Source organism: Equus przewalskii, chromosome 11, assembly GCF_037783145.1.
Source record: "Equus przewalskii isolate Varuska chromosome 11, EquPr2, whole genome shotgun sequence".
Classification (NCBI taxonomy): domain Eukaryota; kingdom Metazoa; phylum Chordata; class Mammalia; order Perissodactyla; family Equidae; genus Equus; species Equus przewalskii.
This window is the reverse complement of record NC_091841.1, coordinates 9052764-9065649: the sequence shown is the minus strand read 5'-3', so window position 1 is coordinate 9065649 and position 12886 is coordinate 9052764. Positions and strand designations below refer to the sequence as shown.

Sequence of the window (12886 nt, the reverse complement as noted above, 5' to 3'; positions counted from 1 at the left end):
CGCTGAATGTTTCTGCCACCTCCAAGGCTCCTAGTCAATTGAGTACAAAGAAGAGTTCAAAGGCAAGGCAGGCTCCTGACTTCCACCTCCTGGTGTGGCTGAGGTCAGAGGTCACTGCTGGTGGAGCCACTGACCAATAAAAGAATGTTTGGAGACTCCACTCAACAGATAGACTGGGGATCCATTTACACCTTCCTCCCTGTGGACGCAAACATTTCTGACTATCCAGTCCAGTGTCTGTCCAGCCCTCTGAGATCCCAGACTGCTCTCTTGTTCACTGTGATTCAGGTGAGACTAGAGATACGAATGTTCCTTTTGACCAGAGAAAAATATTTAGTTGCGTACTTCTTCCTGCCTTCCAGTGTGAGAAAGACGGCTGATGGGACCCTCCATCGTAAGGCCGACCTCAGATGCTACGCCCCAGTAAACCTGTCCCTGACATTAGCCCCCGCCGCCCCCTCCATGTCAGACTCCAACCTACTCTGAAGATGTGCACACGTTCTCAGCCTTCTGTGTGCTTACGCTCATCTATCCCCAAGACGAGCGCCGGGCCTCTGTGAGCGGGGATCACAGAGACTGTACTATCTCCCATTGTCTCCCCTTGGGGGAACAACACTTAATTAGGGCTTCACTAAACTAATTGACTAATTAATTTAGCTCATAGGACAATAAAAGGCAGACTGGTAAGTTGGCTTTATACTGCTACAATTATTCTCCTCTACTAATTGAAAGAACCGGTTTTTAACTTACCCACGAAAAAAACCCGTAAGCCAACCTAGCCTGTCCGATGCCACGTTCGCCGGCCCTCTCGCTGTGGGCCTTCAGCAGATGACAGACACAGGCTGTACTTAGCTCAACCGCAGCTCTCCCTCCGGGCTCTAGCCCTGTACTTCACGCGACGGCTGCCTCACCGCCACAGCTACGGGCAGGAGGAACATTTCAGGACTTTTCCTTGCCAGGCAAGGTGTCTTGCTCCCTCGCTGCAGCCTAATTCCCAAGTCACGAGGACTTCCACCTCTGCGTTCCTCAGTCAGACTGCATGAATCTGATCCCCTGTATGAACTGATCCTGAACTGGAAAAGCTGCAAAACGTTACTGCAACACCTTCATCGCCAGGATCCCAGCCCACATTTTGGGGTCAGTTCAGAAACTTTAGCTCTATTCCATGGAGGGAGAGCAAAACCCTGTGCTCAGCACTGTTTCTTCCTCGTCGGAAAGAACCAGTCTCTGGAGAGCTGAGGAAGAAGAATGTCAGCGTGAAGCCCCAGAGGAGCTCTCCGAAACATTTCAACAGTCGGAAGGAAAATGAGTCACTTCAAAGTGGATGGAGACCTCTGCTGGCTACCAGTGTGCGTGCAGCTCCTTAAGCTGGTTCTGAGTCGCTCAGCCAGAAAATCAGACCCCATTCCTCAGTCTCAGCTCATCATTGTGACACATCAACCAGGGCCCCTGAGGGGTCAACTACAGATGCAGCAGGTTTTCCCCTAAAAGTTTATGCCTGTCTTACAGAAGGATCCAAGCTGGATCTCCCTGAGGAGAACTCACTAAGGTGTACAAACTTTCCGGAACCAGGTGTATGCTATTGTTTCAGTTACTGCTGCCAAAGACAGGTTAAACGGAAGGACGGTGAACAGAGGGCAAAAGGACAAGCACATTCTGGAAAGGGTCCTAAAGAACTCCCTCTTAGAGAGATGAGGCCTTGCCTATCAACAGCACAGTGGCTTCTGATCGCAGCAACGCTGCCCCATGGGGACGCTGAGCCACATCTAGAGACATTTTTGGCTGTCACAACATCGGAGGAGGAGAGGGTGCTCCTGGCACCTCACAGTTGAACCTAGTCATCCTTTATACCTGCCTGGGAATTACTTCAACCAGACCCTCTCACCCCGAGTTGAGATCAGCCCAGCCTGGGTCATTTCTGGAACACAATGTTGGGAGAAAGGAGAGCCCGACTGAAGCAGGCACTGCAGCTTTAGAGGGTCTGAAGGCAGCTGCAGAAAGGGGCGTCACAGGGCAGGAGAGACGCTGAGAAAGGCAGGCGGGAAAGGGCAGCACCGCCCTTCTCTGCAAGCTGACATGACGGAGGGTGCTCAACACAGGGGAGGTCGCTGGCCCTCGGGACGAGGTGTTCAGGGGGAGAAGAGATGACCTCTTAATTACCACTGTTGTCAAGGACAGGAATAGTCCTGCAAAGGACAAGAGTTTCAGAGAGTTTTTAACCACTGAACGGAACAGGAGAGATGGTCTGGCCAATTCCTTCATCCATAAATGAGGAAATGAAAGCCAGGGGGCTTCGGTGACCTGTCACGGCCATACAATTAACAGGGACAGAACCAGGGCTCAAACCCAAGTCTTATATCTCTCTGAAGCCAAATAAACTAAAAGCACACTGTTTGAAATGGCCCTTATTCACTCTGTCATAACAGTTCTATGATTCTGAAGATGCCCAGCCACGCCCCCGTGAACAGAGTTCTTCAGGCTGCCATAGGTACTCTGCTCCAAAACCCAAATGATTCTCCTGCCAGCACGAAAGTGGTGGGTTTTTTCCTGGCCTTCCTAGACTAGAGTCTAGTAAAAGATGGCATCTGATTCAGCAGATGGTTCTCTACTCAGTTACGTTAATAGATCAAGATGCCATAAAAAGAAACCCAGGAGCGCAAACACCAGGCCTCTTGAAGAAGCATTTTTCCTACATAAGTTGTAAGAACCACAGGTTTGGATTAAGAATCTAGAGATCTCTGGACTGATTTTCTAATTCACTAAAGCCCAGACAAGGTCAGCAGTTAGGTAACAACTGGGAAGCACAGAAACTTAAAATAAACACGAGTATGCTGCGAAAAGACTACGGCGAGGCTGAAAGCAACCTGGGATTTGTTTTCAAATCAGAACGCCAAAACGCTTCACAAATGAGCTTACTGAGGTCCAGAGAAGGCAAATCCGTGGCCAAGGGCACAGAGATGGCGACCAGCCGAGCTGGCGTTCCACCCAGGCAGTCTAGGGTAAGAACCTAGATATTTAATATTGCGCGATGCAGCCGTCCCTTTGGTTTAAAAAGCTCAGTATCATAACAGAGCGGGGACTGAATCACTCCACTAACTTTCCCTCCCTCTTAAAACCTTAAAATGACAATGAAGGTGAATTTTTAAAAACTGAGGCACAATCACTCTAAGATAAAGAGGATGGGAGATGAGCTAACAGCAACGAAATGTGGAAGCTGAACTGCAGGAGGAGGCGTGACAGCCGACTCTACAGGCCCGAGAAAGCTCATCCTTAATCAGCCGGCAAAATGCTGAGTTCCGCGGCGGGGCCCGGCGGGGCAGCAGGAGGCGGACTGAAAATGCACTTCAGCAGCCCAGATCCTGACCCATTCCACAGCCAGGGGGCCACCCTGCCCTCACCCGGACAGAGGCCTGAGACCCCTACTCTGGAAGGTCGCATACAGGCTCTCTGCCTGTGGGTGGGTACAGACCAAAACAGGGGGTGCGGGGGACAGGCACACACTTAACGCTGAGGGCCCGCCAAACCTCTTCTCCGCTCATCTCCTGCAAGGATAATTGTGATAAAAATAAAAACTTTTAAAATCCTTAAAAAAAGAAAAAACAAGCACAGTACCAATATTGGGATAGTCTTTAATTTTTTTTTTTTCACCTTGTTGGACATTTAAGCCCAACTGAATTTCTCTCAGGAGAAAGGAAGGGAAGCAGGACTAAACGGGACACCCAGTGGAGCGTGTCAGACAGTGAGGAGCCGCCCAGGGGGCATCGCAAGGTGGGAGAGAAACTCGGGGAGGGGGGCAGGAGCCCAGCAGCTCTTCTAGGGCGGGGGGCCACTTATGGACGGAGGTCGTCTGAACTGGGGACTGAGGCCAGCTGAGACCACATTCCAGGGTCGACAGCAACTCAGACCATCACCCTGACATGTCCCGGCTTCCACGGCTGTCCTCGTCACTACAACCATCACCTGCTCTGAAAACAACCTTCCGAAGAAGTTCAGCTTCCCATCCAGAACACCGTGCTACTCAGGAGCATTCGCAGATCCCCGACAGTTAGTATTTCAAACCTTATTTGATGCGACTCCCCTGACACTCTTTTCTTCTGTTCAGTGTGGGTGGCTGATGCAGTGGAGGAAATAAACCCCACTCACGCGTCCAGCTGCCGTCGCTCACTATCCAAGCAGTCCAGGCCACCCTTTTGCACCACCGTGTCACCTCCCGACAGGCCTATCGGGCCTCTTACCTGTCTCTGCATCTCTTCAATCTGTCTTTGCGGGATGCTCTGCAAAATACTGTACACGTCTGACATCTTTTCTTCTGGCACAACCACAGACGCTCTGGAGACAACAGCAAAACAATTTATATATGGACAGCCCTGTACACAAAGCGCTTGTCCGCACCTCACCTTGTTTAATTCTCGCAGGCAGAAACCACACCGGACCCTCCTTCCACCCCACATCCGGGCCAGTGAGCGGTCTGCCTCCTCTCCCTCTCTCACGCCGACCTTCTCCAAGGGTTCTCTCCCCGGCTCCATCTTCTCACCTCCCACTCACTACTCCATCCATCATTCTCCCCGGCTCCATCTTCTCACCTCCCACTCACTACTCCATCCATCTTCTCCCTGGCTCCATCTTCTCACCTCCCACTCACTACTCCATCCATCGTTCTCCCTGGCTCCATCTTCTCACCTCCCACTCACTACTCCATCCATCATTTGTCCCTCGTCCACTCCCCTGCTGTGCTCCAGCCACACTGGTGCCTTTCGGTCACCTGACAAACCCCACCACAGGCTCTTTGCTTGTGAAATGCCACTGACCGGTCCACTCTCCTCCACTCTCCAAAGACCACTCTAAACCAACAATGACTGCTCTCCTTTGGGTATCTACTCAACTCCGTTCATTACTCAGCATATATTCACGGAGTCCCTATCATGCACTAGGTCTTGGTAATACAACAGTGGGAACAAATCTGACAGAGAAGGCCAGGGAGTGAGGGAGCTGTGAGAATACTGGTGGGAAGAGCACTCCAGGCAGAAAGACCAACAAGCAAAGGCCCTGAGGAAGCAGCAGGTCGGGAATGTTCTGCAACAGCAAGGCGGCCAGCGAGGCTGGAGTACGGTAGAGAAGACGGAGAGCAGCAGGAGACAAAGAAACGGGAGGGAGTCCCAGCAAAGCGTCCAGGGCCTTGCAGGCCAGACTCTGGACTCAGGCTTCGCCTGAGACAGGCAAAGCATGGCATGATCTGACTGTGTTCCAACGGGATCATTCTGCCTAAAGCGTTAGAACAAACCACAGGAAGCAAGAGCAGGAGCCAGGAGAACACTGGAGCCCATTGCAAAACCAGGCAAGGGATGCTGAGGAGGGAGGAAGTGATGAAAGGGTCGAGAGGGAAGAGCCGGCAGGATTTGCTAACAGAGTAGATGCTGTGGGTAAAGGAAAGAGAGGACTCAGCGATGGCTCGCCCTTCGCGACACTTTGCAGGGTTTGTAATTACATTTGTATAAACTAATTTACTAAAACCATACACCCCTTCCCCCAACTAGGCCAATCCATTAGGATGGAAACACACCTGGTTCCACTCCCCAGCACACCCTGAGGACCTGGTACACTGCCTAGCACGTTATATTTGTTAAACAAATGAACTCTACTATACAGATGGGAAAACTGAGGCTCAAAAAAGATTAAGTGATTTGCCAAGATCACAACGCTAGCCAGTAAGAGAGCCGGTTATCCAAACGCCAGCCTTCTGGCTCCAAATCTAGAGCCGTTCCACAGCTTCCCCACCATTACAACCGCTCCAGCAGGCGTAGATCCTCCCAGGAACCTCGCTCCAGACTCAGCTCAGGGCCAGCCTCTGTGAAGCCCTCCCCGATCCCACAGCAACACTGCGTGCCTCCCTCTCTCTCCCCTCCTGGCATCCCAGCCAGCCAGGGCGGCATCTCACCGCGGCGTCTGGGCCCTGCTGGTTTACTCGTCCATCTTCCATTCCTAGACTGCGAGCATCTGGAAGGCAAGGTCTGACCCTGATTGTCCCTGTGTCCCTGTCTAGCAGAGGGCCCTTGGTAAACGTTTCAGGGACGAATAAGTGACTGGAAGGGCTCATCACTTCTCTAAGATGTAAGGAACCTCACTGCCCTGCTCGTCCAGGCTGCCTCAGGCTCCCTCCGCTGACGGGGCTCCCATCGCCCTGGGCGTGCATCTGTTAGAGCCCTTATCACACATCATTACCACTGCTGGTTTGTCATCCCCACCAGATTCAGCCTCTTTCAGAGCAGAGACTGTATTTCCGAAGTAGGCATTCCCATTGATACGAGCTGAATGAACGTACACACAAACAAGGGCCACTTAAATCGTTCAAATGCCTGTGACGATCAGACTTGGATAGAAATATCAAGAAAGTTGAGAGAGAAGAAAGCAATTAAGTGTTTGAGGCAAAGTAAAGCCTGGGAGGCATATAGAAAAGGAACTAATTTTCAATAGTCTTTAACCTCCAAAGTCCTGGGGAAACGAAACAACACGAGACTAGAGGGCTATTCCGTTAATTACAGCCTTGACAGGCACAACCAGGCAGAACCGACGTCTGTCCATCTGTACAGTGGGAACACTGCCACACCCTCATCCACGCAGAGGATGAATTCAGCAGACTCCAGAGCAGTGGCTCTCAACTGCGCCACACGTCACACCCAGGGAGCCTGAAACCCAGCGCTCCTGGGGAAGCGGCCCAGGCATTTTGTAAGGTTCTCCAGGCCAATACAGCCTGCAGCGATAGGTGAGAACCACTGCTCTTGGCCACAGGTTGGCAAACATTTTCTGTAAAGGGCCAGACAGGACACATTTTAGGCTTTGTGGGCCATATAATCTGTCGCAACTACTCAACTCTGCCACTGAAGCACAAAGACAGTCGGAGACAATATATAAATGAAGGGTGTGGGTGTGTCTCAATAAAACTTTATCTATAAAAACTGGCAGCCCGTCATACTGTGCCCAAAGGCCTCAGTCTGCCAACCTCTGCTCTAGGCCAATGGACTAACGCCCCTGATGGAAAACTTAGCAAAACACTCTAAAGGAGTAGTCCTCCAACCAAGGGACGCATTATCATTATTTGGGGGGCTTTGAAATCGAATACACAGAACCACCAGCGCAAAGTCGATTAGAAGGCGACACTCACCTCTTCCAGTCAAGAACCTCGGAGAAAGGCAAAATGTAGGAGTCGGCAATGACAACCGGGACGCAGCCAGCCCGCAACACGTCACTCAACACCGCCTGGCCCAGGCGAGCTCCGCGAAGGACCATGCAGAAAGTGGCCTCCTGCAGGAACAGGCGGAGGCAGCGGATTAGAAACCAGTTCTGCGGATCCTTCACTCCGATCCCCGCAGACCACGAGGTTCTCCCGGGGGTGAAGCCAAGCAACGCAGAGGCAGGCATCCTGACACAAACATACTAAAGGGAACAGCTCACACCAGGAAGACCGAAAAGCTGAACCGGCTGCGATGTTTCCCATTTCCACTCTTCGGGGTCACTTCAACGCCACCACTGAGCATTCTGAAAACGCTCACAACCCACATGCAGGTCTCCCTCTGGACTCTCGGGACCTCCTGCAGCCCGGGCTCTACCGCCCGTCGCACCACGCAAACACACCGTGGCCCAGCGCCCACCTGAGCCCACCTTACGACAGAATCATTTTGTCTGAGCACATGGGGCTCTCTAGAGGGCCCCCTAAGGGAAAGGCATCAAATCTCCTTTCATCTTTCTACTCCCCGTGGCATCTAGCAGCGTGCTTGGCATAGAGAAGACATTCATTTCATGAATGCAATGCCTTTGAAAACACATTAAGACAGATATGGTCTATTAAGAACGATAAATCAAAGAGGAAGCAAAACCTCAAGAAATCTTTTCCCCATTCACTCCCTCAAACCCGCTCAATGTGGGGAATGTTTGGGAAAATGAGATGGACAGGGGTAAAAACAGCTGCGATAGGTAAACCAAAATAAGACCCTGTCTCACACACTGTTCCTCCCGATTTTTGCCTCTTTGGGAGGGGAAAAAAAAAGATTAAAAAAAAACCAACAACGCTGTTTAATCTTTAAAGCTAGAGAAAAGGAAAGTTCAGGAAAAAACATGACGGAACTCAACATGCCAAACTCCGGTGGGGACGCAGAGGAGGAAGCGGGAGGGGGAGACGAGCCACATCGAGGCGCGTGAAGGGGCAGGGGGACGCTCGGCCGCCCGACAGGCGGGCCCAGATGTGGACCCACGTGCTCGTCACCAGCCTTCCTGTCTAAGACAAAGGGTACTGCAGACACCCTGCTCGCGTCACCACCGTTATCAGGCAGACGTTCCGGCGGAGGTGCAGCACTTTCTGAAGGTATTTGAACAATCTCAGCACGGGCCAGTTCTCTTTGGAGCTAAAAACAAAAAAGTCGCACCAGCTCCTTGATACTTGTCAAACTACCTGTCGGTATTTTAAATATTTAAGGGAAGAAAACTCACTCTCTCCTTTCCCAGCCCCCACGCCTTTGGAACATCCAATATCCTGCTTATAAAACATCCCCAAAAGGTCTGCCCTGCCAGTGGTTACGGGAATACTGCCATTCGCGTGATGTAGGGAAGGACACGCTACCTGTAGGAAGTGAGAAGGGCAACACCACCAAAAGACAAAACATAAAAAATAAAAAGCTTCCACTCCCAGGAAAAGCCGGCTGCGGCCTCGTGGGCCAGCACAGCCAGAGGACACAAGCTGCCGCCTTAAAGAAGGCAGCTTCTCTGGACGGGCTTAGAAAAACAGCGGAAAAAGCAACAGACATTTGTCTGCTTTGTCTGTGTGGCTTCTTCATAAATTTATCGGATTGGGGTTTTCAAAGTATAACGAGTCCTTGAAAGGAGGAGGAACACTCAGAGGCCAGGCAGCTTTGCACAAACAAGACGCCAGAGCCGGAGCGCCTGAAGACCCACGGACGCAGTCGAGAGAGCCCTCCGCGGCCTTCTCCCCTGGGGAAGAGGTCACTGCAGCTTGTGCGTGACCGCCCCTGAGCCTGGAGAGAGGTCGTGAGGACACTCACCTGCAGCACCTGGGGGTAATCGAAGACCTGGTGCCGGTGGCAGCGCTTGCGCACGGCCGGGACGCCCTCGGACAGGTTGGTGCACTTCTCCAGCACCAGCACCGACGCGCCGTGCCTGGCCTGGAGGGCGTCCAGCTCCTCTCTGTACTCGGGATGGAGAGCCGTCTGAGACGACAGGAGGAAGTACCGCCGTGGACTAGAGAGGAGAGACAGAGGAGACGGGAAGGCCACAGCTGGGATGTTAGTCGACGTGAGACACACTCTGATGTTACACTTATGGCGACAGGTGTTTTCTCCCGTCTTCACATCCCTCGATTTGTGGGGAAATCATGCTCTGCAGCATCGCTGAACATTTAAAGTATTATATACTGTAAGAAAGTAAGGTATGACTCATCCATGCGCTGAAATATTATGCAATCATTAAAGATTTTATCTGGGAAAAGTTCTTAATGTTTTGAGGAAATGCTTCTAATACGCCAGGCTTAGAGAGCCTGCTATAAACACGTGTGTGTGGAAAAAAAGAGAAACTGACTGACTGGTCGTTTATTTGGAAGAAATATCAACACGTTATCACTAGTAATATCTGAGCTCTCTGATCTGAAAAGGAACTGAGAGCTGGCTGCATCCTTCAAATAGAAGAGGAAAACTCACTGGGCAGCCCTGGCTGGAAAATCAGAAGAGGTCAGAGACTGCCTCTGGCTGTTGAACAGCATCCTTATGCTCTGAGGAAGCCCCAGGGAAACAGAGCCCCCATCATCAGGACCACGTGGACATTAGGAAGACCGAATCGGGAGTTGAGAAGAACAAGTGGAAAAAACTCTCTTCACCAAAGGATGGAATCAGTGTTAACATCTTGATAGCAAAGATGCTTCAAAGGAAATGGAGTGAAGAAAGGATTTCCAAGGGTCTAGTGCTGTTTAGATCTCCATAAGAGACAAAATGTGAACAAGTTAGGCCAGAAGTCAAGGGGAAGACTTGGGGCAGACCAGATGGTAAGTCAGTCCCTCCTGGAAGGCAAGATTCCCACAAGGCGGAGAGGTTACAGAGCATAAACACTATACAGCTTGAGGGATCACTGTCAAAGAAAAGAATAACATAAGGCAGGTTCCAGGAAGAAAGGCAACACCCATCGCACCCAGAAGCAGAACTCACTGGAATCTTCTCTAACTGGCATAGACCAGGGAAAACACCAGGGCCACGCATCTCACAGGCAGGGCCACCAGGCAAGCTGAACAAGTCTGGACATAAGAAAGGACCAAAAACCTCTACCCTGTGAACCCATCTCTCTCTTTATCCTGCTTTGGGGAGAAAGGAAGGGCAACTGTCTTGCTTTAGTTTCTTGGACGTACTTGGACGTCCTAGCTGGGGAATGCATTACTCATCCCTCCATGGCCAAGGAAGAACCATTCCCTAACTGAGCAGGCCGTCACCTGCCACCAAGCACTAAGCTTCAGGTCCAAGACACACAGAGCAACGCGTGCAGAAGGTGAACACACGCCCTGCCAGCCAGGCCAGCTACACCCCAGAAAACAGAGTGACACATCCCACAGCCAGGCTGCTCTCAAGTCCTCAGAACCATTTCTTTGGGTAATTTCTTTACACAGCTGAACTAAAAGCAAGGAGTATTTTCCACACCACAGCTGGGAAAGAAGGAGATGAGCAGAGTGCCTAGAACTCCACTGTCTAACAGCCATTAGCCACACGTGGCCATTTAAACAAAACAAACTCAGTACCAGGAGCCACATTTCAAGTTCTCAATAGCCATATGTGGGCAGTGGGTACCCGACAGCACAAACACAGATCACCTCCTCACTGCAGAAAGTTCCACTCGTTAGGATCCCTGGACAGCAGTTCAGAGCCAGAGGCCAGGGTCAGGGAAGTGGAGGCAAGAAGGACCCGGAAGAGCAAACCCGCCAGCAAGGCAGTTTGCATCAGCACTGCAGACTAGTTCCCCCCGTCCCGGGCAGCTTCCCCCTAAATTACAATTTACTGAACAATATACTGCGTATTTATGGCCAAAATTCTTCCTCCTAGACGCTGAAACCGTCTCTTGGGTTCTACTCCCAGCCCAGAGCCTCAACCATTTTTCTTTCGTAAAAGCATTCATTTTCAGGGAGATGACCTCGTGATGGAAGGTCACGCAGAGGGAGCGCTCTCCTATCGTCTCAAAGTGAACACCATCTGTGTGTAAAGAGGAGAGAGATTTACAGTCAAACTCACAAGGCCAGCAGGAAAACCACCTGAACAATTAAAGCTATTTGGAAATGAAATGGACTGGGTTTTTTATTACAAATCAGAAAACTTTTCATGAATAAGTTATAGTGAGAAGTCAAGCATCAAGTTAAGGCTAAAAGGCCCTGAAGGTCTCTCCTGTTCTAAGACTGGTTCTGTGAAGGATCTCAGGGAGCACTGGCACGTGCTGGATGTTTCTGGAGACTCTGGTTCTGTGAAGGATCTCAGGGAGCAGTAGAACGTGCTGGATGTTTCTGGAGACTTTCTATTAGGCAGAGCTGCTAGCATAAAACTGGTGCGCCACACTGACTAGAACAAGAGCAGACATGTTGGCATCCAAGAGGGCGTCCTCGCAGGAGAGCGCGGAAGAGCACAGTGCTGGAAGCCTAGAGGGAAAGGGGCGTTTCTGCATGGTGGGGCGGGGCGCTGGCCACCTGGAGTGCTGAAGCCCCAGTGGGGCGAGAGCTTCTACTTGGGGAAGAGTGGGGAGGTGCTCAGTGCAGGGTACGAGAGTCCTCCGAGGATGAGTGAGGTTTCTGCACTGGGAGCGGAGGGAGCGGTGGCTATGGCAACCCAATGTGGGATGCTGGAGACCGAGCGAGGTGAGGAGAGCACCTGCGCAGCCCGGAACAGCGTTAGAGCCCGGGCAGGCTGAACGTACAGAAAGAGCACGGTCACGTGTGCTGCTCAAAGAAACCCTTGAGTAAAGACGGCCTCTGGGAGAGCTGTTTCACCGCTGAGAAACCAAGTTCTGTTTGTGACATTCGGATCAGCGGATCCCCACTCCACCACCTCTCCATTTTCAGCGTAAGCATGCAGATGTGAAGAAGAGCCTAAAAGTGTCCCCCTGCTCACACGCCGGCTCTCCCCACCCTGCCAGAGCGCTGATGGCGTACGCCCATTTTAGTTTTAAGCAAACAAAATCCTGAGGTGGATTTGTTTTTCTTCTAGGGACTAAAATTACTCTCTCCGCTTTCATGTTTCTTCCCAGCAGCGCTGATCTCTAAGTTGAAGTCAAAGCATGCTGAGAACTTGAACCCTCCCTCAACAGCGACAGTTGTAAACTCCCAATTTAGTTCCTTTCAGAGAGAAAATGACAAGAATTCCAGCTGAGGCCAACACAGCTGTGAGAAGAAGCTATCAATAGCAACAATCCTCAGCTTCCCATTGAAAAAATATTGAGAGATTTAAAATAAAAATAAAAACAAAGCTCTCGCTACTCTACGTGGCCCTCAAGAGATGTGGGAATCCCCTTACAGAGCAACTCTCACAAAGGGCAACAATCCGAGAGACGTGGCCTGAGGTCACCGCCGGCTCCTCCCACGCCCTGGAAGGGAGAGGGGCTGCAGCCTGTCTAAGCCTTTCTCTTCTCTAAGCCTTTCTCTTCTCCGTTTGTTTTTTTCCCCGGAGGGAGGCGAATGTTGTTATAAAAGAAACAGCACAACTGTACAGCCGAGCCGCAAGCTGGCAGGGAAATGGAGAGCGGTGCCCGACTGAGCTGCAGAAATCCACCCACCGGCCAGCAGAGGGAGGACGTGCCCAGCGCAGCCTTTCCCTTCGGTCTGCTGGCCCTGAAGATACATCGCTGCTCTAACGGGTTACTG

The 12886-nt window shown here is 51.3% G+C and overlaps 1 protein-coding gene across 2 annotated transcripts in view; it reads right to left on the bottom strand.

The window, feature by feature from the left end:
• EXT2 (exostosin glycosyltransferase 2) overlaps positions 1-12886 on the bottom strand; it is a 145584-nt gene that overhangs the window by 109930 nt on the left and 22768 nt on the right. For both annotated transcript variants that reach the window (XM_070564874.1, XM_070564875.1), the window contains exons 5-7: positions 9051-9246; positions 7160-7299; positions 4236-4329 (exon numbers count right to left, since the gene is read on the bottom strand). In XM_070564874.1, the coding sequence (XP_070420975.1) occupies positions 4236-4329; positions 7160-7299; positions 9051-9246 (430 nt within the window). The remainder of the gene's footprint in view (positions 1-4235; positions 4330-7159; positions 7300-9050; positions 9247-12886) is intronic.